This window comes from Herpailurus yagouaroundi, unplaced genomic scaffold (genome assembly GCF_014898765.1).
Source record: "Herpailurus yagouaroundi ecotype Mexico unplaced genomic scaffold, PumYag 186, whole genome shotgun sequence".
In the NCBI taxonomy this organism is placed as follows: Eukaryota; Metazoa; Chordata; class Mammalia; order Carnivora; family Felidae; genus Herpailurus; species Herpailurus yagouaroundi.
This window is the reverse complement of record NW_024412417.1, coordinates 37,751,434-37,776,241: the sequence shown is the minus strand read 5'-3', so window position 1 is coordinate 37,776,241 and position 24,808 is coordinate 37,751,434. Positions and strand designations below refer to the sequence as shown.

Genomic DNA, 24,808 nt, shown 5'->3' with positions numbered 1-24,808 from the left:
TCAGGCTTTCAATATAGTACATGGTTTATGACTTCTAGAACAGTTCAGAATTGGAGGAAAAAAGAGTTTTTGGATTTCTCATTTTCCCAAGTAATTCTCTACATTAGATCCTTCCTTCTTGATAAAAGTCATTAAGAACTTTTTTTATGCCAAGTTTTCTGACTAAAAGAAAAAGTTGTAGAAAGAAAAATCCGATGCTGTGAATATTTTCATGTTTCGCCACGCGGCCCCCTGAAGGGTTAGCCTATCCTTTGTTCTTTCTCCGTTGATTCTGCTGGTGGTGCTTTGTTCCTTCTTCCTCAGATTTTATGATGGTCCCACTAAGTTGTCCATTGAAAAATGTATGTTTGATTTTTCCCACGGTACCTAAATGACCTAACCCCATTAGCAGTCCATGGGATTGGCGTTGCCTTAAAAGCACACGCTTCCCTTTCTTTTCTTGTGATTTTTTTTTTAACCAGCAATTTGGAAACCCCTGTTTGTGAGTGACTGAGCTGATGGGGTTGGCCGTACCCAGCTTTGAGCTTTGAGCACCATATGCCACATTTGGTGTCTGGAAGTGACTGCATACTGGCTGTTCTGTCTGTGAGCCTGGGATTAACCTTCCTGCCCCATTCGATTCCTTTCTAGGTCCAACTGGCCCTCCTTCAACACTCCCTCTAAGCACCCAGACCTCTAGTGGCAGCTCCACCCTGTCCAAGAAGAGGCCTCCTCCCCCACCACCCGGACACAAGAGAACCCTATCCGACCCTCCCAGCCCACTACCTCACGGGCCCCCAAACAAAGGCGCAGTTCCTTGGGGTAAGTCATCCTGAAGTCAGGGCCCGTGCTGCCCGGGCCAGGCAGTGCGTGGGGTGCAGTGGGCAGTGGACACTTAGCGCATCCAGCAAACGGACCAGACTGCACACAGGCCGGATGAGGGCTCGGATACACACGGGTGTGATTGCGTTTAAGGCCAAGAAACATCTGGGAAAACACTTAGGCTCATTTAAAAGCCAGAGCAATACGTGAAGTGCTGAGCATTTCCGGTGCACCTGTCACAGAATCTCTTGCAGTCACTGTAGCAACGCTGAGCAGCGGGTATTGCCAACCTCGTTTACGGATGAGGAAACAGAGGCCCAGGAAAGCCGCGTAATCCATTCTCACAGCAGCCAGAATATAAACCAGAAATTTTTCTCAAAATATAAACCAGACCTAGTCACTTCTCACCTTTAAAGCTTTCCTGCTGTGCTTCAGGGTGAATGCCAGCTCCTTGCCCCGGGACCTAGAGGGCTCACCTCTCAGCACCTCCCCTCTGCGCATGGCCCACCCTGCGTTTTCACAGCATGTCAGGCACGCCAGGCTCTCCCTCCCAAGGCCAGTCCGCTGCCTGCATCCGTGTCGTGTGCTTTGAGAGGCTGGCTCCCCTTTGTGCTTCTGGGCTTGAACGTTTCTGTTTCCAGCTCCCCTCTCTACAGGAGCTGCCTCCCACCCGTTTCCTTTAGAGCACCTGATCACCGTGGAGAAGTACTCTGCATTTGGCTCCTTGGTCTCTCTAGAATGTGAGCTCCATGAGAGCAGGGATTTTGTCTGTCTTCTCTTTAGCGTTTACGTGGCCTAGAATCTAGCCTGTGTACGGTAGGTCCTCGGTAATCACTTGAGAATAGATAAATGTTCACAGAGTCCGTTAGTGACGTTGACAGGGGACAACAAATTTACATCCACGAGGCACGTGATTTCCACCCCGCCTACCTTTTTAGTTCCCCAGAACTCTTCACTAGCCCACAGCATTTAAATCGGGAAGCAGGAGTCTCCCCAGTGCCCAGGGGGTCAGGCCCACGACAGGCATGCCAAGAAAGAGCAGCTGTACCGAAGGAGCACGCTCGTTTGCCTGGGTCACCTCCTTCTGCCATTGAGTTTCACTGTGGCTTCTCTTTCCTTCGGTTTGAGAGTGTAACTGATAGGTAATTCAGCTGAATGCATTATGAGGCCTCTTCAAAAGCCTGTACTAAGGTGTCATGAACCTGGGGAGCTTCTGGAAAAAGCCATACTTCCCCATTTGCAGGTTAGCACACGTCTGTCATCTGGCCACGGTGCCACAGTGTGTGTGTGAGTATGTCTGTGCCTTTGGCCATTCAGCTCGCATGTGTACGTGCCTGTCGTCGGGGCCTCTCAGCCCATCTGCCAAGGGAGCCCCTGGCCTCGTGAGGGAGACAGGCAGACAAATGAGTGAGTTCTCTGTACTCTTTAGGGCTCATGTGTCCACTGCATCCTGTGGACATGCTGAGAAATCGTGTCAAACTGCAGGGAAAGCTTTGTGGAGGACCCTGAAGAGTCGGTCCCCCGGTGAGACAGGCCAGGGAGGAGCAGTGGGGGATTCGCACAGCCACACACTGGTATATCGAGTGTGCCCTTGACCTGTCCATGGTCGCCTTCCAGGGCCTTCAGCCATCCCCAGATCTCACCCAAGAGGACTTTGCAGACCCAGATGACATGCCTTCGAAGGGCACATCCGTGCAGATGTTCAGACCACAGATCATAAACTTTGATCCTGTTGTTGAATCGGTTTTTATTTCTGTGTAAAGTTTATAGTGCCTTATTCACCTCATAGGCACAGTCGGCCTATAATTAATTGTATGAAATCTGTTTTTTGGCTTAGGAATGCTCACTTTCTTAGATAACTTTCACATCACTCAGCAGCAGGCTAGTAGCTGCTGGTCTTATGCATGTTTGTTCTTTGCTTTTGTGGACAAGGGGCACTTTTCTTTTAATTTTTTTTTTTCAACGTTTATTTATTTTTGGGACAGAGAGAGACAGAGCATGAACGGGGGAGGGGCAGAGAGAGAGGGAGACACAGAATCGGAAACAGGCTCCAGGCTCTGAGCCATCAGCCCAGAGCCTGACGCGGGGCTCGAACTCCCGGACCGCGAGATCGTGACCTGGCTGAAGTCGGATGCTTAACCGACCGCACCACCCAGGCGCCCCGGGACATTTTTCATTAAGAAGCAAAGTCACCACTTTAGGCGAGTTAGTGCCACCAAAAGGGAGCCTTTCGAAGATGGGCGCTGAGCGGTCTGCTGGCCGCTCTCGCCAGCTAGAGCCTCCCACCTACAGCCCGCCGTGAGGGGCAAACATCAGAACCTGTCTGTGGCATAGGGACAATTCTCCATGTCACAGGCCTTGGTCATCACTCGCAAACAACCCCAAATAGTAATTCTGGGACTCTCAGGGTCATTCTTTCTACATCGGTGTGTGTGCACATATGTGAGATCTACTTAAAGGCACCTACGAACACAGGTATGATAAGTGCTTGGTCCCTCCCTAGCTCTCTCCCACTGACATCATGTTCCAGAAGCTAGAGGCAGGATCCAGACTGATTATTATTATTATTTTTTTTTTAGCAAGTTTTTTTTTTTTTTTTTAATGTTGATTTATTTAGAGAGCAAGCACTCGGTGGGGAGGGGCAGAGACAGAGAGGGAGAGGGCGAATCCCAAGCAGGCTCCACCCTGATAGTCCAGAGCCCTACTTGGGGCTCGATCTCGCAACCATGAGATCATGATCTGAGCTGAAATCAAGAGTCAGGCACTTAACCTACTGAGCCACCCAGGTGCCCCCAGACTGATCATTGGTAAAACACATGGGGTATCAGACCCCTAGACCTGCTACGATGCCTCCAGCTTCCATCCATGGATCATCTTTCCAGTGCCTCTCTTGTTCCCCTAATCCTCCCATCTCTCCCCTGCCCGAGCTGGGGGCCTTTGGGGACTATCTGAGACCAGGATCCGGGTCTGGTAGGCAGTGGGGGGATACCAGCATGAGGAGGTAGTATAGTCACAGCCTCCTGGCTCCCCCAGGCCTCGTGTACCCACCCCCTGAAACACAACGTGCCTGCCCTATTGAGGTATGCCAGCTTCCCAGGCTACATTCTTTTCTCTAAGATCTGAGCCTTTGCTCATAATGCGCCTCAAACTGGAATATTCAACTCGTGTGTGCTGATGCTTAGTCGTCCTTCCAGATCTGCTCTCCAGGGACGCGCCTGAGGGGCCTTCCCAGGCTAGCCACCACCTTACCCCCATTCTGGCCCCTCGGGCACAGGGGTTGCCACAGTGCTGTGTGCACCTCTCTTCCCCAGACCACTGTGAATTTGCAAGGGCATGTGCTGTGTCTGTCTCAGAGCAGAGTGCTCCAGCGTGGACCCTGTGCCATACCCAGATCCTAATCAGTCTCTACCACTTGCTAGCCCTGTGGCTTTCAGCAGTTATTTTTTCATTCTTCATCCCTCAGTTTCTCTGGCTGTGAAATGGGGCTAGTTAATAGTAATTATCTAATTGTTTTTTGTCTTAAGTTTTATTTAAGTAACCTCTACACCCAGTGTAGGGCTCGAACTCACAACCCCAAGATCAAGAGTCTCACGCTTCCCCGACTGAGCCAGCCAGGCACCCCGGTACTTATCTAATCTTAACCACAGTTCCAGAAAGTAGGAAATGCTGGGACCCTGACTCTCAGGACACTGAGACACAGAAAGATTAAATCATCTGCCCAAGTTTCCACAGCCGGTACTCGGGGAGCCAGGATCCCTCACCAGCCTGCGTGGCTGGGAGAGCTGCAGTCCTCCCCTCGCCGCGCTCTGTTGTGCTCTGCACGTAGTAGCACAGTGATTCTGGGACCGTTCCCACCTCCGCCCGGCTGTGTGCCTCCTCGTCCATCTGTAGCATGGAGCCCTGGTGTGCGGGGAGGGCCACTCAGGCCTTCTCCCTGCCGGAACCACAGTGGCCGCAGCACCCAAAATAGCCCAGGCATCACATTACTGAAGTCCCGCTCTCGTGATGAATTCAGCCGTCTGTCTCGGGAGACTGCTAAGGCAGGCTTTTGTTTACAAAACAAGGTGGCTGATGGGCAGATTTGGGTTTTATGGGGAGTTCGGTTTTTCAAGTGGATGTCATTAAACCTCACCTTTGGAGATAAGTAATTTGTTTATAACCTATTCTATAACAGGCCAACACATATCTTAATACAATTTAAGTAACTTAATGAAGAAATGAGAACAAAGGAAGAACAAAGGTAACTAACACATAGTCCAGGAGTTTGATCTCTTCACAAAATGTGTAATAGAAGTTCACATACAGTGCTGGAAGTAGACCACAGATTTGACACTGAGCTTCTTACCAGCAAGAGCAAAAAAAAAAACAAAAACAAAAACAAAAAAACCTCCAATTATCCAGTTTATGGCGGCCGTAAGTTTAACCCACTTCTCATACTTAAGAGTCTTGTAATTAATACCTGAGAGCAACTTGCCCCAAGACCTCCGTCCTTTGGCAGGTGTTCAGAGAAGTCTCTATAGCACACATCACAGGAAACCATAATACGTACTAAAAGAACATTCTGGAAGCCTGGGTTCCAATCTAGGTTCTACCAATCCCAAGCTAAGTGATCTCTGGAAACCATTAGGTTCCTTGTCTTTGTTCACTGGGATTTAAAATTGTATAAGCTTCTTTTTTCTTTTATTGTAGAGCATACACTAGAAGAAAAACCATACCACAAATCAATTCACTTCTCTTATTTCAAGGCCAGAACTTTGGGTGAAAGCCTCAGTATTTGAAATGTCTACTTATTGGAGCAGTATTGGTTTGTAAAAGAGCCTCTGGACAGAAATTTCCCTTTTCTTCGGTTCCCCAACATATTTTTATGTCAGCTCCCTGCCCCCCACCCCCCAACCCCACTGTGCATGCAGCTCTAGAAGTTAATAATAGTGGCTACCATCTGTAAATTGTTTCCCCTGTCCTGGGGCCGTGCACTGGTTCAGTCGTCGTCCTATTTAGCCATCATAGCCATCCTATAAGATGGACACCATCACTGTCTCCATTCTATCAGTGAGGAAGTTGAAGCACAGAGTGGTCAAGTGCTTGTAGAAGATCACAAATCCACTAACTTCAGAGCTGTGGTATCGAGGCTCATGTATTTATCCACTTTTCCGGAAGATTCCTGGAGCCTGTGGGTCATTCACTCCTGGGCCAGTGCCCTCCTCTCTCTCCATAAATTCTTGGCCCAAAGTTTCAGGGCTAAAGTAGGTAGCCCCGAGTCTGCCACAACTCCTTCAACTGCTGGCCCAGCATCTGTCTCCAGCTCTCTCTTACACCCAACTTTTGTACGCGAGAGTCCTTTTCCAAGTTGCATGAAGAGAGGAAAAGGGATAAAACTGCTTCCGTGTTTTTGGTCCTTCCTTGAATACTGTCCTTTCTTCAGAAATATGTCTAAGCCACACTTTTCTTCCCAGACATGGCTCGTGGCCTTTGTCTGGCCACGAGATTGATGGGATTCCTGGCTGCCAGACCACAGAGGCCTTCCCACCAGGTGCGGGGGGAATGCAGCTGTGGGCAGAGAAGCACGTGAGTCCTGCTGACTTCCTTCAGCAAGAGCCTGGCGACTGCTCCATGCCAGAGACTGGGCTGGCCAGTGGGGTCACAAAGACGACCAATGTTCGCCCAATGAGTAAATCCTCATCGTTCTGTTACATTCCATCAGAGAGCTATGAATAATCATTACCATTTGTGTCGCGTTCCCTGTGGCCCTGCACTGTGCCCTGCGCTCCATAATTTATCTCTTGTGATGCTCTTACCCATCTAGTGGGGTAGATACTGTTTGGTTCCCATTATATAAATGAGGGGACTGACGCTTAGTAGAAAAAGCAGAGTAGTCCAAACCCCTACCCACTGGGTGATGGCTTGGCTGGCTCTGAAATTTGCACCTTTAACCACTGCTCTGTGAGTAGTGGTTGTAGGCTAAAAGGAAGGAGGGAGTGGTCAAGCCTGGCTAGGGAAGAATTCCCAGAAGTTGACTTTGGAGATACTCTTTGCAGGGTGTGCAGGAGTTCCAGGAGTTCGGCACAGGTGGGAGGGGTTGGGTGTTGCAGAGAGAAGAGACGGGCAAAGTTACTGAGGCATAAAAACACAGTGTCTTTGGAGACGGAGAGCCCCCTTGAGTGGCCAGAGAGCAGGGTCAAATGAGGACCCTGGACACTGGGACTGCAGGTGTCAGGCCACAGCCCCTGGTGTGATGGCTCATCTGTGTGACAGCAGAGTAGGTGACCACAAGCAGCACGAGGGGCTTTCTGCAACCCTAATGGTCTCGTGGTCAGTCTTGCACATAACAGGGCGAAGAATCACCGGTTTGGAATGTTTTCTACCCGAAAAGGGAATTACCAGATACAGTAGTTTGCCCTAACATAGAGCTTTCTCTGCCATTTTGATTATTATGGCTCCTGTAAGTCTGAAAGTGGGAGATTTGCCAGCCAGTCCTAAGGACTCACATTGAGCACCAGGCCGAAAAGAAATGCCTACCTGAACATCATTCACAGCTCAGAGGATGTTGTGAGAGGCTGCCAGAGGAGTCCTTCGGTATTAGTGCTGGCTCGTGGAAATACACTGATGGTTAGAAGGAGCATCCTACTAAAATAAAGCTGTATTTGAAAGTCTTGGGTCCTGGTAACGCCAGTTTAGCTTTCTCCTTGCATCAGTGTCCTAGAGTTACAGAAAGTTCTCGTCTTCGCCCTGTGCCAGCCTCCCCCCGTCCAGGACAGGCACTGATAGAAGGTGGGAGTTTAGTACACATCCTGGTAGCAGGCTGCTCCGCTCTGTATCACAGCTCTCACCCCTGCCAGCTACTTGACCTTGGGCTTGGCTTTACTGCTTCGTGTTTCTTCACGAACAAAATGGAGGGGAACCGTATTACACGTGCCGTAGACGTGATTCCCGTGATGTGCGTATACCTTACCTCACTCACAGTAAGTGCCCAATAAACAGTAGTCGCTATTATTGGTAATTGCTATCGGGCCATCGTGGTGGGCAGTGAAAAGTCTGTAGACTCACGGTGGAGACTTCCAGGTACGTCATGTAGCCATGTGACTTACAGCCATTGTTCACTTAACCCTCGTTTCCTCATCTTCAGAATGAGGATAATGACACCAGCTGTTCATGTCGTTGTGAGGAGGAGAAGCATTTGGGCAGCCGTAGGTGCTATGGAGCAGACCCACCACGTAGGACGCAGAGCTCAGTGCTTTGCCCAGTGCTGTCCTCTGCAGCCGCCCTCCTGTTTCTGAGCCTCCTCAGCAAAGCCCCTTCCCGGCGGCACCTGGGAGATACTGTGGGTGTCTAGGGGATGAAAGGGACTTTGGGAAAGGCAGGCAAGGAAATGAGCTAGAGCACAGAGACCACCACCCCCCTGCAGGTTCGCCGGGATTCCTCCAGGAGAGCCTGGCAGCTTGGGGCTCTGTGCTCCTCCCACCATGGGACGGATCACAAAAGAGCCCCCTTTATTCTAGCCAGGCTTTCTGCTTTCTGGACGCAGAACACGTATCTGGTTCTGCCGCTCCGCCATGAGAAAATGCATCAGCGTTCAGGTGCATGTCCCCCAAAAGGACTCTCTGTGTTCCTCTTACCAGTTAGACACGTTTTTCTTTCATAGCACCCAACCCTGTGCAACACTCCTCTCATCCCGTGTGGTCAGTATACTTGGTGTGTGTACGTCTCCCAGGCCAGATCACAGACTCTGCAAGAGCAGTGACATTTCATTTGCTTTTGTGCCTCCTGCTCCACATTCATGCCTTGCACACAGTAGACGCTTAATAAGTGCTATGTTTGAGTGAATGATCAGATTCCTGGCCGGTTATCACCACCCTGCTGAACGGTGGCCACCTCCATGTGCACGCACACACACACACACACACACACACACACACACACACACACACAGAGTTTGTGGGTTGTGTATTTCTTCTGAGTCTGGCTCCCAGGGCTAGTCTCCTGACACGGGAACCTCCAGGTGAGTTTGAGGTTTGACTCTTCTCTCCCTGCCCCCAAGCTGAGGACAAGATCCTGAGGCAGTAGGACATCCCCAAAGCCCTGTGACCTTAGAGGCCTCGCCTGGGAGCAGGCTGCGCATCTTTGCAACATACTCCTTTAATAGCAAGAAAAACATCGTCAGAACCCAAGCCGATGCTTTGGTTTTGTTTCGTTGTGTTTTGTTTTAAAGTTAGAAGTGCATACCGTTCTAGCTTGGGTTTTTTAAATTCCCTTCTGGAACCAAAGGGGTGCCTGTCTGCGAAGTCCTACATCCCTCTATTCCGTTTCCCTGTCTGAGGATGTGACTCTGCCTCTGGTTTTCCCTGCAGGGAACGATGTGGGTCCATCATCATCAAGTAAGACTGCAAATAAGTTTGAGGGACTATCTCAGCAATCGAGGTAAGCCGCCTTCCTGCTTTCTCCCCCGGTGGGGATCACGGGTGACTGTTGTGAATTCTAGGAATGGGTTTTAGTGGCAGTCTACCCAAAGTGTGGCCCACCAGCCGGGGCTGGTCGTGAGGAGCTCAGTGTTCACAGTGGGCACACTCAACGTGTCTCGTGGCCAGTCATGCGAGCCACTCTCACCCCGTACGTCTGTGAGCGGCACGGCTGTCCTCCATCCAGGGTCCCCGGGGGGGACAGACCCCACTTCCCTGATGTCACAGAGTCTTACCAGGAGGAGATTTTAATTTTAGTATTTTAACAAGTAGCTCTGTTTTGTTACTTTCCCTCTTGACTCCTTTTTGCAGACTTGGGAATGAAGGCAGTCCTCAGGGAAGCCCGACAGCCCAGAGGTTTTCAAACCTAACAGTAGGACTCTCTCCAAGGGCCCCGTTTGTGAGGTTTTCTTTGGCTGAAAGCAGAGTTCCTTCCTTCCCTCCTTTCACTGAAGCGGGATATTTTGGAAGATCTTCTGTGGGCAGCATTCACCCAATCCCGACGCAAAGGGTTTTCTCTAGAGGCCCGGTCTGAGATAAAGACACAAAGACACTTCCAGCCCGAAAACCTCGGGGAGAGAGTCAGCTGGCGTGCCGGGGTAGCTTTCCAGAGTTTTATCAAATGAGACAAAAACAAAGTCCTCATTTATTTTAGCACCACTGCCCTGTTTGGTCTTTCCAGCTCCGCAAGATAGGCCAATTACTATTTCCTCGGTTTTACAGATGAGGAAACAGCCCCGAAAGGTTGAGAGGTTAAGTGGTGGCAATGTCAGAGCTGGACTCAAACAGCTGTCCTCCAGACTCTGCATCCCATCGTCCCCTTCCCTTGCGTCCCGCCTGTCATTCCCATTCCATCGCCCGTCCGCCCCCCTCTGGGGGACGCAAACTTCAGCTCTGGGGTCTTCTTCCAGAGGGGCAGAGCGTCTGACACGTACAGAGTGCTTTTTGAACGGAATCGGGCTGCTCGCACACACGCACACACGTGCACACAGCGGCGGCCTCGTGTTCGTTTCCGTGGGAAGAAGCCCGGGCCCACAGGTGTTCAGTGGTGGCCCAGGACCCGGGGCCTGGGTCAGGAGTAACCATCGTGCTCACGTCAGTAGCCGTCAGGTGCTTCCCTGAGAAGATGCCAAGGCCGGGAACACACGCTCCAGAGGTGTTTGAGGCGAAGCCCTGTGTGTTCACTGTTTCCAGATTCACGGGGACTTCACGGCCCTCCCTGGCCTGGGGCCAGGGGATCCAGGAGCTGAGGAGAGAGCAGTTAGGACCGAGGGTGGTTGGAGGCCAGCGGCTGAGAACACGTGCACTTCATCATCTTTGACTCTGTGTTGTTTGGTTGGCTTGGCTTTCCCTCTTCCTTTAAATGCAGTTAGGAGAGAAAGAGGAACAAGCCAATTCTTAGGACATCATAGGACAGAAAAAGACAAACGAGAGCTTGAAAGGGACCCTTGGCACAGAGGAGTTGGGCGCTCGGCTGCTGTTGCTCTGGGAGTCTGCAGTGCTCGGTGTCCTGAGAGTAGCTACCGCCTCTCGCTGAAGCCAACAGGTGCCACCTGCAGCCCGGGCATTTCAGCGGCGGCAGGGGCGTGGGGAGGAACATTCGATTATTTGGACCACCTGGAGTGGACTTCTGTTCCCGAGACTTGGGTGCTTTTCCCCACTCGTTGTGTAAGTGCTCCAAGAGGAAGGAGAGCTCGGAGAGCCTGGGGTTCTGAGAACCCAAACGATCTGCTCTGGGGCCATGGAGGATATCAGGGCTCTGCCGATGGACGGAGAGGGGTCTGAATTTATGTCCCCCCTCCCCCACCCTGGCCTGCCTTGGGACCCTCTGCTGGTCACTGAAACTCCACAGACTTCAGTTTTTCCTCACCTGGACGTGGGGGCCGAAGACTTAGGTTGAGAGACTGTATCCCATGAGAGGACTGACTGAGGTTTTGTGGGGACAGATGCTCTCAGTCGGTACCTCTGTGGACAGGTGTCCAGGGCAAAGGGCAGGCAGTTTTCACTTTCACAGGCTTGACCTTTTCATCCTGTCCTGGGTCCTCCCCGGCCAGGCAAATCTTGAATTGTGGGAAATAGACTGTAATCTTTCGTTAAAGAAATTTTGGAAGGGTTTTTAGAGAATTCACCAAACTCCTGTGATTTCCTTGAATATTATATCATTAATGATATTCTAGCATTTTGAGATCCTAAATGATTCTTATTTATTAATCAGCACCGGCTCTGCAAAGACTGCCCTTGGCCCAAGAGTTCTTCCTAAACTACCTCAGAAAGGTAAGACTACTCTCTCTCTCGTGTTCACCTAACTGGAGTATCACCGTGCCCTCCAGGGGACAGGTGTCTCTGTCTCTTTAGTTCATGGCTTGGTCCCAGACGCCTGAAGCAGCACCTGGCAGGTGCCCAGTTAATGTTTGTTCAATGAAGAAGGATATTTATTAACTCCGATTCTGTGGTTAGCAAAACACCATACTTTTCCTAAAAACCACAGTCCTTCTCCAGAAGGCACGCGATCATCCCAGGGATGGGCATGCCATTCCTTCCCTTGCACACACGGTCAGAGACCTGGGAACCAGCACCAGCTCTACCGGTCACTCACCATGCAGCCTGGACGGTGGACCCGGAAGCTTCCCGAAGCCTCCAAGTCCTCACTTGCGAATGTGGGCAAGAATGCCTGCTTCGTGAGGCTTCGTGGGGACGAAATGAGATCATGCTTCAGAAAGCACCTCGCTGCTGGGGGGCACAGAAATTCTTCCCTGGGATGGCACCCCTCATGCAAAGCAGAGGGATGCATGCTCTGAGAAGGACAAGAAAGCAGTGTCTCTAAGTGCTGCCTCCTCTCCAAGCAAAGACACTCGGTCCTTTGACCCAATCTTCTTTAATCCTGATGGAGCTTTTCATCCATAAGACCAGCGCGTCCGTCACCTTATCTGCTCCCTATTCTTTGTTGCCAGCTCCTGCCTGGGAGCTGGGAGAACACCCCCAGACGTGCTTGGTTCATTCTGCCCGTCCTCACCTAGGCCCACAAGGCCAGAGGGCCCACATTAGGTGCCGGTGGAGGCTCAGAGGACTCGTGGCCGCTCCGTGGGTTTCGGTGGCCACGACAAGACCTTTGACCCCAGAAGTCCAAGTGAGGGATTCGTGGCGGAGAGCTGGGATCCACCCCGCTCCAGAGGTCTTTAGTAAAGTGACATATTTGGAGGCGTGCTGCCCAGGCTCCTGTGTAGTACCAGGGAATCCCAGGTGGCTGCCGGTGCATTCTCCATGGAACACAGAGGAAGCGTCCCTGGGATTTACGAAGTCTTTATCTCAAGTCATCGTTTTATTGTCGTTGTTGTTTTTTAACCTCGGCCCAGAGGGCTGTCCTGATCCCAGAGAAGTTTGAGGTGTTTCCCCGGCCCTGTCGCCACTCCTCCGCAACCGGCCCCACATTCAGCCCCGCGCTCTTCTCTGCCCATCACGCCTCACCACTGATTCCTTCCACCTGCCCGTCCGGCTCCCTTCCTCCTACACCCAAACCCTGGCGATTCTTAGCCCCTTCTGTGACACCCCCACCCTGGCCACTGCCACCTTCTCACTGTCCCACATCCCCTCCGGAGCCAGAGGCTCCCCGAGTGCTCTCCCTCACCTTCCGCGCCCCTCCTGTGCTGGCTCTGCCCGCTTGACCAGCCCTGGGCTGACTCCACGCACTTGGACGTGCTGGAGAGGCACAGTCAGGACCGTAGAGCGGTCCGAGAAGCGGTCAAGACCGCTGAGCTCACGCGGGCCTCGGGTGCGACCTGGTGCCCTCCATCCGCGGGATCTACTGACTCGCCACCACCTTAGCCCTCCGTCCTTCACACCTCCTGTTCTCCCCGAAACAACTTCGCTTCTGCTTTCTCCGTGAACAGGACATAAGCCCACTCCGCCCCACGCTCACCACCACATGTCCCCGGCTGCGTGCACTTGGCACCCAGGAAGCAGCAGGCTGTGTCCTCAGGTGGACCCCATGCTTATGCACTAGCCCCACCCCCACAACTGTGGAACGGCGTTCCATCCTCGTGCTCTCTCTCTCTCAAAAAATAAAAATAAAAAATTTCTTAGTACTTTCAAATACCCAGTTTACATTTCTAATTATCTCATAAATGCCTGTCTTTTTTTTTTTTAATTTTAGAGCTCGAGTGGGGAAGAGAGGGAAATGGGGGGGGGCAGAGAGAGAGAGCGAGAGAGAGAGAGAATCCCAAGCAGGCTCCACTCTTAGTGCAGAGCCCCACACAGGGCTCCATCCCACAACCCTGGGATCATGACCTGAGCCACAATCGAGAGTCGGACGCCCAACCAACTGAGGCAACCCACACCTCCCCCCCTTTTTTTTCTTTAACAAATCGTTTAAGACAAGATAGAATGAAGTAAGGTTCACATGTTAACACCTGACTGATTTGTCTCTTGAGCGTCTTGGCTCATGGTTTTCCTCGCATGTCTCTCCTTTTCCGGTGATTTGTTGTGGAAGGAACTGGGTTATCTGTCCTCACAGGTTTCTCCAGTTTGGAATTTGCTGACCGCATCCCCATGCGGTTGTTTTAACACGTGCCTGTATTCTCTGGTTCTCCTGTCAGTTGGAAGTGGGACCTAGAGACCCAGTCAGATACAGGTTCAGACCGTAGCAGAGCTAGTGCCTGGGGGCTGGGTGTCCTTTTGTCCAGAGGTGGACGCCGTCTGATGGTCTCTCTCTGTGGGAAGCGTGCAGCTGTCAGTGCTCAAAGCCAGGATCCAGTCCTCCCTGTCAAAACCACTCCGCGAGGCCGGTGGCCGGCAGTCGAGTATCGGCCCAATGTCACACAAGCCTGTGTGCAGAAACCCCTTCTGTTGGGAGTCTGGGCCAGGAGTTTGCAGGGTTTTTCTTCCTCTGCCTCCTGTTCCTCAGTTATGCTCTTAGAAGCCATTCTCAGGAGTAGAATGATCACGGCCAAGGGAAGAGTGTTTAATAGGCCGGACTCTGGGTCATGTTGCTTTTCAAAGGGGCTGTATCCACGTGCTTTCCACCCAGTCCAGCCCATGCGAAGCAGCTACACCATAACCTCCCAGGTTTCTGCAAGGAGTGGGGGTGGAGGGTGGAATTCTCATTCCTTTTTTGTTCTTACTGGGCCTCACTCTACCAGCGTGCTCTCTGGAGTCCAGTTTGCGGGGAAAATCAGCTTGTCAACCCTTCAGAGTTAAAAAGGCAGTTCAGAAAGGACTTTTAATTCGAGAGGGGAAAACGCAAAACCAGCTTGGAAATAGAATAGCCAAAGGTTGGGCAAGCTTCCCTAGGGAAGAAACCCCTCATTTTGTTTCTACCTATTACAAAAGTACATGTATTCATTCCAGAAGATTTTTCAAAAAATACAACCAAAAAAAGAAGAAAAACACGAATCACACGAAATCTTCTATCTGCCAACATAAAAACAATTTGGTATATATCCTTTATTCTGTGCTTTGTTTTAGGTTTTGATTTAAGCTGGAGTTGTTGGTTTTTTTTTTTTTCACACAACAAATCAACAACATTCTCCATAACAAATTACACACCATCCGGCTTTTACCGGCTGCATCATAGTCCATTGTCTGGTGCCATGAGGGGCTAGGTAGGCCTGGTCATTCTACGTCCACACAGCATGAGGCTTTGGCGCTGTGACCGGTGCGGTGCTGAGCATTCAAGTGCGAGCATCTCATGGCCTGGCTTTGATCCTTTTTCTAGGATAGATTCCTGGCACTGGAGCTGCATGGTTTGGGGTTCTCTCTGCCCAGGACTTAGTGTCTGTTCCCCCAGGAGTGGCTCACAGAGAGGCTTGCCACGCCCACCGCCTCGGGGGATCCCCCAGCTTTGCCCCATCATTGCCAGCCTCTGCCTTGCGCCCACCCCGTTTGTGACTTGCGAGAGAGGAATGTGGCTTGCTTTAACTCTTTGAGCTCAGCCACACCAGCTGGAGCTCAAGGGCCAGCCCACGAGCAGCGTGCCCTTGAATTTGATTTCCTTAGGAAGGGACATGGCTGAGCAGGCCATGAGCAGAAACAGCTACGGTACAGCCTGTGACAGTTTACAACACCAGCGTTCATCTTTTATTTCTTTTTTTTTTTTTAATAAATTTTGAGAATATCTTTGGGAATATGTTGTACTTTTAGAGTAGCATCCTTAGTTTGACTTTCTCCATGTGCCTTAGTCAGCTACTTCCTTGCTGAATGAATGTCTACTGTGTACTTGGCTCTGTACCAGGAGCCCGAGTTATAAGAATAAGTGAAAATGCGAACCCTCGCCTCCAGCGACCCTGTCTGACAGTGTGATAATGCTCTTATATAATGCTTAGAGCCTGCCAGGTCCTGTTGGCAAACTCTTGACCTGTACTGACTCATGTTTTAGAAATAAGGAAGGTGAGGCACAGGGAGGTTGTGTAATCTGCCCAAGATCACACAGCAGGTAAGTACCGGGTGGAGTGGCCTTGGACATGTCCGTAGGATCTTGGGTCCTACCAGTAGAGCTGTGGGTATGGTTTGACGAACTGGAATCCCCAGGCGGTGCGGTATTCCGGCCGCAGCCACACAGGGAGTTGGGGGGAACCTGCCTAGGAAATCCTCCCAAACACATTAAATAGGCAGAAAACAAAGTTGCAAAGTACGTGAAAATGCCACGTAGGGTTTTTAAAAGATACATTCGTAAGTACAAGGACCTGTGTCACCAAAACGTAGCAGAAGTTACCTCGAAGGATTGGGGTGGGTGAGGGGAGAAGCCTTTTCATCTCTTACCTTATGTAGCGTGTGAAACGTGTGAACGTGAGGAATTCATCATAAATTATGAGACAGCCACAGAACAGAACACAACATTAAAAAGTACATACTGTTGCCAAAGGAACTTTATTGAACTGGCAAATACTCTTCCTAAAGCAGCATATAGATAAAGGCAGATAAACATTTTATCTGTGAAAAACATACAGAAAAGTCCAGGAGGAAATATGACCCAGTACTGTATTTTTTTGTTTATTTATTTGGGAAGGAAGGGGCAGAGAGGGGGACAGAGGATCTCAAATGGGCTCCATGCCGACAGCAGAGAGCTTGACATGGGGCTCAGACTCCCAAACCTCAAGATCATGACCCAAGCCAAAGTCGGACGCTTAACCGACTGAGCCACCCAGACACCCTGTCCCCTTACTTTAAATGGCTACATTTAGGTGGTAGGCTTGTGGAAAACTTTATAACCTATTTGTATTATGGTTGCTGTTTTTTTTTTTTAATTTAAACAGTCATGTTTTTTAAATTCTGGATTAGTTTGCACATCCCGTTCCTACATAACTGAGGTGTGAAATAACACACTGTAATGTGGACGCCTTCCAAGCCTCCAACTTTTATCTTCTAAGGACGGGCAGTGTGTGCCTGGGTCTGGCCCCAGAGCGGGCACTCACTGTCCCTCGGTCCTCCTGGGGACTGATGGATGGAGGGGGCAGCGCTTCCCCGCCTCATGGTGCCCTCCAGTGACCTCCCTCTCTGTGGTTGCTTCCCACAGTGGCACTAAGGAAAACAGAAACCAGCCATCACCTCTCCCTGGACAAAGCCAACATCCCACCCGAGATCTTTCAGAAGTCCTCACAGTTGGCAGACTTACCGCAGAAGCCACCACCCGGAGACCTGCCCCCGAAGCCCACAGAACTGGGTCCCAAACCCCAAATTGGAGATTTGCCTCCTAAGCCGGGAGACCTGCCCCCCAAGCCCCAGCTGGGAGACCTGCCCCCCAAGCCCCAGCTGGCAGACTTACCCCCCAAGCCACAGATGAAGGACCTCCCTCCCAAACCGCAGCTGGGAGACCTGCTGACGAAGTCCCAGGCTGGGGACGTGTCGCCCAAGGCCCAGCAGCCCCCAGACGTCACCCAGAAGTCACACCCGGTGGATCTCTCCCCGAACGTGCAGTCCCGAGACGCCATCCAAAAGCAAGCATCCGAAGACTCCAACGACCTCACGCCCACTCTGCCAGAGACGCCCGTTCCGCTGCCCAGGAAAATCAATACGGTGGGTAGGCGCCGCGTTTGAGGCTTTCGCGAGCCCGCTGCTGCGCTCCGGGGCCCCGCGGGAGGGCATGTGCTCCAGCGGGCCCAGAAGCAGCACAGGCCTGCTCGCCTCCCCTGGCATCGAGCCAGAGCAGAGCCCGGTGGTCAGGGACACGGGCGTTGCACTCCAGTGGGCGGGCCTCAGGACCTGCCTTCGGCGAGCACGCTCCGACTGCGTGACCTGGGCCCGTTACTTACCTTCTCGGAGCCTCAGTTTCCCCGTACACAGAAAGGGGCCAGTGCGGTCACCGAGCCAGCTCACAGGCAGTTAAGTGCAGTGACAGTGGCACCAAGCTGGCACCTTGCAGACACTCAGCTCTAAGAGCCTGGAGGACCAGAGTCCTCCTCTCCTAGAGTCACAGGAGAGCAGGTTCCGTCTCCGGATTCTGCAGATCTGCTCTCTGCTTCTCGCCGCATCTTCCTGGAGGAGGTGGAGGCAAAGCCCAGGGGACTTGCACGTGCATATCTTGGTTGAAATCTCACACTCCCTCGTTTTCATGAAACGCTTCCTACTCTGTAATATGTCGGTTTTATTCTAATATAAAAATGCTTTTTGCCCAAAAAAACCTTCTTTGGGGCAGGGCTCCAGGAAGATTCAGCGTGCCGTTGGTGGGGGGCACTGGCGGCCCAAGCCAAGGAGCACAGTCCCCCAGGGAGCAGAAGGGCCGCCCGCTGCGCGTGGTTCTGCCCTCGCCCTCTGTAAGAACAGCGCTGCGGCAGAAGTGTGTCCCTTCCGCCCCGCAGCAGAGGAGGGACGAACACAGCCCGCTGTCCACGGCTCGGAGGCCGCCCTGGGCGGTGTGGCACGTGTGCTCGCTCTCCCCAAAGGCAACCTCCCGAGACCCCGGGCGCCGCTGATGGCCTTGCCGGGTGCAGTTTCCGGCCCACACCACGCGCTTGCACGGTTGTCTGACGCTGTCGTTTCATCCTCCCCGTTGTAAATTCTCGCCTACGGGCCTTGGAGCTGAGACGCCTTGGCCGCCACTCCTCCAGCGTCACCGGCCCTGGGAGGGGCTGCAGAGAGGAAGGGGGTGGCTGAGGGACAGCCCAGAGCATGCAGAGGAGGAGTCAGCTGACCCAAAACACTGAGAGACACTGCTTGGTTTTGGGGGGTTTTTAAATGAGAGAGAGAGACACAGCACAAGCAGGGGAGGGGTGGGGGCGGGGACACAGAACCTGAAGCAGGCTCCAGGCTCTGAGCTGTCAGCACAGAGCCCGACGGGGGGCTCGAACCCACGAACCGTGAGATCATGACCTGAGCCGAAGTCGGACGCCTAACCGACTGAGCCACCCAGGCGCCCCACACCTCGCCTTTTGTAATACTAATTATTTAACGAGCAGGGCACCAGAAACCTCCTCTCGAAGATGATTTCTCTATTTCCATCTTTCTGTTTGCAAAAAACCGGAACAGATAAAAGCCCAAGGGAAAAGTGATCAGACGTTAATACATTGTTGGGAACTGCCTGGAAGCCTCCCGCCCAGGCTGCTGCATCCTGGTTCCCCAGCATGTGCTGACTTGGTACTTTGCGTGAGGGGACTGAGAAATGTGTTCATGTCGTGCGTTCAGTCTGCAGAGGATGCACATTCTTCTTTACATCATGTTTCCCGGCACCATTTTTACCCTCTGCTGTCATCTCTGCAAGCTGCTGTTGTGGGTGGGGGGAGGGCAGGGTGCCTCATGGCTTTCGGTGGAGCTGCATTTTGATCCCCGCCCATAATTCGCTCCGTCCCAGAGCTCGGGGAAGAGGGAGGGGGCCCACAGCACCTGGGCGCCTGGCAGACCGGCCTCCCCTCCCACAGGGGAGAAGTCGAGTCTCGGGGAGGTTAAAGCCCACGCCGAGGTCTGCGTGTCCTTTTTTCAGCTAAAACCCAGTTTCTTTATTGAAGGGCAAAAACAAGGTGAGGCGAGTGAAGACCATCTACGACTGCCAGGCGGACAATGACGATGAGCTCACCTTCATGGAGGGGGAAGTGATTGTGGTCACGGGGGAGGAAGACCAGGAGTGGTGGGTACGTACCAGGGTGCGGGGGGTAGGGGGCTGGGGGTGCCCGCCCCGCGATGAGGAGCAGCGCCCGGCGCCAGGATCCTGCCGGCCGCCTCGCTTACCCTCTGGTGTGGTCGCTGGGTGTCTTCTGTCACCGCTGTCGTGCTAGGAACAGAGCCGTGGGGCTTCGAAACTGGGTCAGGAGAATTACCGTACGCATGTGCTTTACCCTTGTTATCATGCCCCCCCGTGAGCCGCAGGTATTTGCTGCCGTTTCACTGGAAGAGCTCAGGACCGTTCAGCATGGCGGGCAGCCGTATTCGGGAGTGTCTCTGACCCCGAAGCCCGATGCCCTGCTCCCCAAAACACACCATCCCGGGCTCAGGCTCGGAGGCCTGCGTCCCTGTTTACCACTGCCCTGTCCCCAGGCTCGGTCCTTAATCCACCCTGCAGGCCTGTCTTTGTAAAGTGGGCCATCAGACCTTCCTCACTTGATTTTAGAGGATTAAGTGAAAATCTCTATGAAAATCCCTTTTTCATTAAAACTGCTGCCCAGGTGTCAGAACGGAAAGGCACCGTCACCCTCACACAGCGGCTGTTTGGAGATTCTCGGTGGCTGCAAGGGCAGCCGAGTGGGCCTCCCGTGACAACTGGCCGGAGGCATCGGGGATGGTGTCCTCTGATCGTTCCCAGCATCAGCCTGGAGGTTCTGCTTCCTTGGCAGCCTGCACCCCACCTGCCCAGAGGGACCCCGTTCTGTCTGCTGGGAAGGGACCTGTGGTTCACAGTTGCCAGCAGAGCCTGCTGGGGCCCAGAGCACACGTGCACGTATGCACACACACATACACACACACACAGGTGTGTACCTTTGGCTTTTCTGCCTTTGGGCCTGGAGAGTGACTGCAGATTCTCGGTCACAGCGGCAGGGATTTTGCTGGGACTGGAGCAGCGACGCTGGGGACCTGGGAAGCGGGGACGCTCTGGGCCTCTGGCAAGCAGAAGCCAGGGTGCTGGGAGAACAGAGCTGCTGGCCTGAGTGTCAGGAGTGCTGAAGCTGGGAAGCCCCAGCTGGAGGGATGAGGTGCCTTCCCCCTGCTCCAGAGGGACAAGTGGGGATAGCCCCGGGCCCCTCCTGCCTCTGTTAGGATCGGGCCTCCTCCTGGGGCGGAGCCTGCTAGAGAGTCATGGCAAGGAGATGGGCTCTGAAGCCCCCGTGGGAGTCACTCACAACGCTCTGTGGCCTCGGATGAGGCACGTCCCTTCTGGCGGCCTGTTTCCTGCTCAGAAATGGGCCGTGCGTGAGTAACCCCTCCCCACAAGGGTGCCCTTTGATGATACGGTGATGTCACTATAAGCAAGCGGTGACCAGATCCCTTGCTAAGAAAGTGGTGACGACAGCAGAGGACCCGGGGGGAGTAAGTGGAAAGTTTTTAGCGTCGGCACATCTGCCAGAGCAGACATAAAAATAATGCCGCGCGTGGCACCAGCGATTTCTGATGGACAGAACCCTCTCGCGTGCCTGACGCCAGCTGAGCAAGACGCCCGAGGTGAGCAGGTCAGGTCTGACGTTAGCTCCACCTCCAAGGTGAGAAGCCCATGCCCCACGGCCCAGGGGGGCCCCGGGGGCTGCCCCAGGTCACCCAGCCCTGGGCTTCCCCCCACAGCTCCTGCCTCAGCCGCCGTCCACGTTGCGGGTGTTTCGTAGGTGAAAATGAGAGCTGACCTGGTCCCTAAGGCCGCCATCCGTCCACTCTCTGCTTTTGTCCTTTAAAGCCAGTGTGCGTGTCCTCTTTGTTCTGAAGGCTCGTGACAGGATTCTCCTTCGTGCAATTAATGGGGGCCTAACTGAGCTAATTAGGAGGTTCTTGCTGGGCACTGTGGCTCACAGGCTCGGGCAGCAGACCGTAAAGTGACCCCAGGCCACCGTCCCATCTCAGACCCTATCGGTCTCCTTCCCCCACGGCAGCCAGAACGTGCAGGTCTGGTCCGCAAGCCAGCCCTTCGCACCTGTGTGGGTTTTCGTGTAACCTCGCGAGAGTCCTGAGGAGAAAGGGTCCTTTAGCCCCATTTTTCAGACAAGGCTTAGCAAGGCTTGTGCGAGGAGGCTCAGCGGGAGAGCCGGTTGAGCGCCCCGGTTAAGAGCGTGGACTGTGGAGTCTGCAGCCCGTGTGGGACCACGGGCAGGTCCTCCCGCCCGCTCGTGGACGCTCCCCTCCCTTGGGGCTGGCGTGCGGGTGCCGTGAGGTCCCGGAGAAGCGCTGAGCGTGTCCTACCTTCTTCTGTTATTGCTGCACGTAGTTTATTGTCATTAGCGCCCTATAGCTCACCAGGTTGGGGGGCACCCCAGGCCCGTGGGCCGCCTGCGGACTGACGACTCTTTTCTCCCCCACAGATCGGGCATATCGAAGGACAGCCTGAGAGGAAGGGGGTCTTTCCGGTGTCCTTTGTTCACATCCTGTCTGACTAGCAAAGAGCAGGACCTTAAGATTGTCCACATCTTCACGCAAGACTGCCGCCTCCACGTACTCCCGTGCACACGTGTATATAGCTGCTGTTACAGAACGAGGGACTCACTCCAGGGCCACCTCAGGAGGGGAACGTAGTGTGTGTTGTAAATAGTCCGTGGTCTTCCGCCTTCGCCAGTATTAGGGTAGCCCTGGGACCCGGCGCGCCTTACTGGTTTGCCAAAGCCATCCTTGGCGTCTAGCACTTAACATCTCTATGCTGTTCTCCGAGCAAACAGACAAAAACAGGAATATAGCAACTGCTGGCTTCGCAAGGAGAAGTGGTCTCCAGCAGCCGTCGAAAGGCGTAGAATTGACTCGTGTTCCTAACAAAACAGTATTCTCCATTGTGTTACTGAAAACGCAACGTTAGCAGAGAGGTGGGTTCTGTTCTCCAGGTGAAATTAGCTCCATGACAGAACGGCCTGTAGCGGTCTGTGTGCACGGTTCACAGCCACAAAAACCTACTTGGGTATTTATTACAGAGAAGTGCTCGGTTAAACCTAAGTGTTACTCCTTCAGCAAAATAAAATACTCACCGGCCCAAACCCTTTGGTGGCAGTTGACCGTCCCCACCGCCTCAGGCAGGCTAGGCGCGGGCGGTTTATCCTGTCTTACGGTGACGAGTGCCCGCCCCTGAGATATTACCTCATTATGCAGAAATAACATATCCTTCACGACTATTTTGACAAAAGCTTAAAACACATCTGGTGAAGTTCAACTTTCAGGAACCGAGGACCGCCAGGAAACATTAGCCTCTACATTATGCATGCATTTAGAAGCTTACCTGAAATCTGCCTTTTATAAAGGAACAGTACGGACAAGTTGAACTGTACATTTTTTAAACTTGATCGCCATTAAAGCAGAAATTATAAGGTTGCGACAGTACCCGTTTCTAGTCAGTCATTTGGCCTTCTCAGAGCGTGAAGCTGCATATCACGTTATGAATTAGCATCCTCCCGATGTGTTAAAGCACCTGATACACCAGTTTAAATTCGTTATTTTGTCAGTTTTGTCCTTGATCAATTTAAACCTGTAAAAGAGGATTCAAGAAGAATATAACAGTCGGCCCTTCACACGGCTTCCCCCCAACCCCCCCCCATAGAATCCGGGTGCTGAAGCCAGCCTCCTGTTCCTCCGTGCTTTTGATGACACCCGAGGTGTAGGTGAGGCTTCCAGCCTTAAGCTGACTTCAGTAAACCCGTTCCCTTCAAGGCAGGTCGCGGCCAAGTGCTCGAACGCCGCCGTGAACCGTCGCTCTTCCCGCAGCGAGGCTCCCTCTGTGTTCTCTCCGTCCCAGTCGTGGCCATCAGGCCGCTGAGGGCGCCCTGCGCGCTCGGTCTTGTCCGCCGGTCTGGATTCTGAAAAGAACACGTTCTTTTCAGCGTTCCCCAGTCGGCGGGGCCGCCCTCTGGATTCCGAGGCCCGTGTGTCCTTGTGGCATCACGTTTGCTTAAACCGCTTTGTTGGCAACAGCATAGAAAGCTGGTGTTCTTAAGCAGGGAACCTCGGCAGCGCGTGGTTTAGAAACGCTCGTTTCACAGACGCGCGCTCCCGCCCGCGCCCGTGGGAAAAGCCCCCTCGACCACAGCCACAGCGCTCAGTGAGTGGGAGGGAGCCCGGCTCTGCTGAAGGGATCTCGGCGAAAACTCCGAACACCCACCTCACAAAGAAACCTTGCGTGAACGCACCTGCACCGCGACTTCCCAGCTGTTCCTGGAAAAGTGGTTTTGAGCAGTTGCTGGCCTAGCGGCCCCCGCGAGCCGTGCACAGCCCGCCAGCGTCAGGAGCCAGGCGGCGCACGGGGCCGTCGGCCCAGGAAGGCGCCGTCCCAAGTCACGGAGCGTCCTGGTTCATTCAAGTACGCGTTCCGAGTTGCATTGAAGAACCGTTCGTCTCTGTGGCCTACGGTATTTTCAGCCGATCTCAAAATAAACTGGTTTTCTAAAAAACTCAAAACCTAGATGTCTAAAATTACACGGAGTCCTTGTCTGTTCTTTCTCCTCCTTCCACAGATGCAGTTGTTTCTTTGGGTTTTTTTCCAATACCTTCTGTGTTTTTCTTTCTGGTTTTTTGGTTTCCGTGAGGAATTTGCGTTCTGTCTAATCCAGCTTACCGCGAGACATAGGAAAGCTAGGGACAAGTACCTTTGGTGATCTTGGTCGATTTTGAACCTTTGTTCTGAAACTCAGCGAGCCACTATCTGCAATTTCGTACATGATATAGTATTTTGAAGGTATGGAACCTTATGGGGAAAAAAAATAGTTAATTAGTTCTTTTTTCCCCCAGAGGGGAAAGTTACGTTCTGCAAATAGCCTGTGTCTTATTTTACTGTTGAACAGCAATTGCTATTTATTTTTTTATTGCCTAGAACTTCTACACGTTGTATAGGAACCCCGTAGTGCCGCTAGATAAATTCCAAACTCTCGTCTGGGTGTTACCACGAGGCATCAGTACACTTGTCATTTCACATGGAGTTAATGTGACCGTTTTTCAGTACTGTATGTGTTAATTTCTACTTTTTTTAATATTTAAAATTGCTTTTAAATAAACATATTCTCAGTTGATCCCAAACATCGGAAATCAAGCCATTTTGTGAGTCGTCCACTCTGTTCCATTCGGAGAGAATCAGGGCTCTTGCTTGGCTGTGCTTTGGGGCGGCGGGTGGGTGGGTCGATAACACGGCCATTCCAGCTCCCGTGTCAAAGCTTTGGAGACAGAAAGATGTCCATCACTTTCCTGGGCTTACAAAACAAGTCCTCTGCATTTTGCCCGCCCCCCCCCATTCCCACTCCCACCTCCATGCACCCACTTCTCCTTTTTATGTGAAGAGGGGAGAGCCCTGCCCCCCCAGCAAGAGGCACGCACCTCTCAGCTGTACAGAGTTTAAAAAGGAGGGGGGCGCCTGGGTGGCTCAGTCGGTTGAGCGTCCGACTTCGGCTCAGGTCATGATCTCACGGTTTGTGGGTTCGAGCCCCGCGTCGGGCTCTGTGCCAACAGCCTTGAGCCTGCTTCGGATT

The 24,808-nt window shown here is 52.7% G+C and overlaps 1 protein-coding gene across 6 annotated transcripts in view; it reads left to right on the top strand.

The window, feature by feature from the left end:
• ASAP1 (ArfGAP with SH3 domain, ankyrin repeat and PH domain 1) overlaps positions 1-24,375 on the top strand; it is a 314,485-nt gene extending 290,110 nt beyond the window's left edge. For 3 of the 6 annotated variants that reach the window (XM_040494435.1, XM_040494434.1, XM_040494433.1), the window contains 6 exons: positions 631-801; positions 9,147-9,216; positions 11,470-11,528; positions 16,762-17,261; positions 19,187-19,309; positions 21,677-24,375. In XM_040494435.1, the coding sequence (XP_040350369.1) occupies positions 631-801; positions 9,147-9,216; positions 11,470-11,528; positions 16,762-17,261; positions 19,187-19,309; positions 21,677-21,751 (998 nt within the window). In that variant the 3' untranslated portion in view covers positions 21,752-24,375. The remainder of the gene's footprint in view (positions 1-630; positions 802-9,146; positions 9,217-11,469; positions 11,529-16,761; positions 17,262-19,186; positions 19,310-21,676) is intronic. The other 3 variants (XM_040494438.1, XM_040494437.1, XM_040494436.1) reach the window with 1 other exon arrangement.
• The last annotated feature ends 433 nt before the right edge of the window (positions 24,376-24,808 follow it).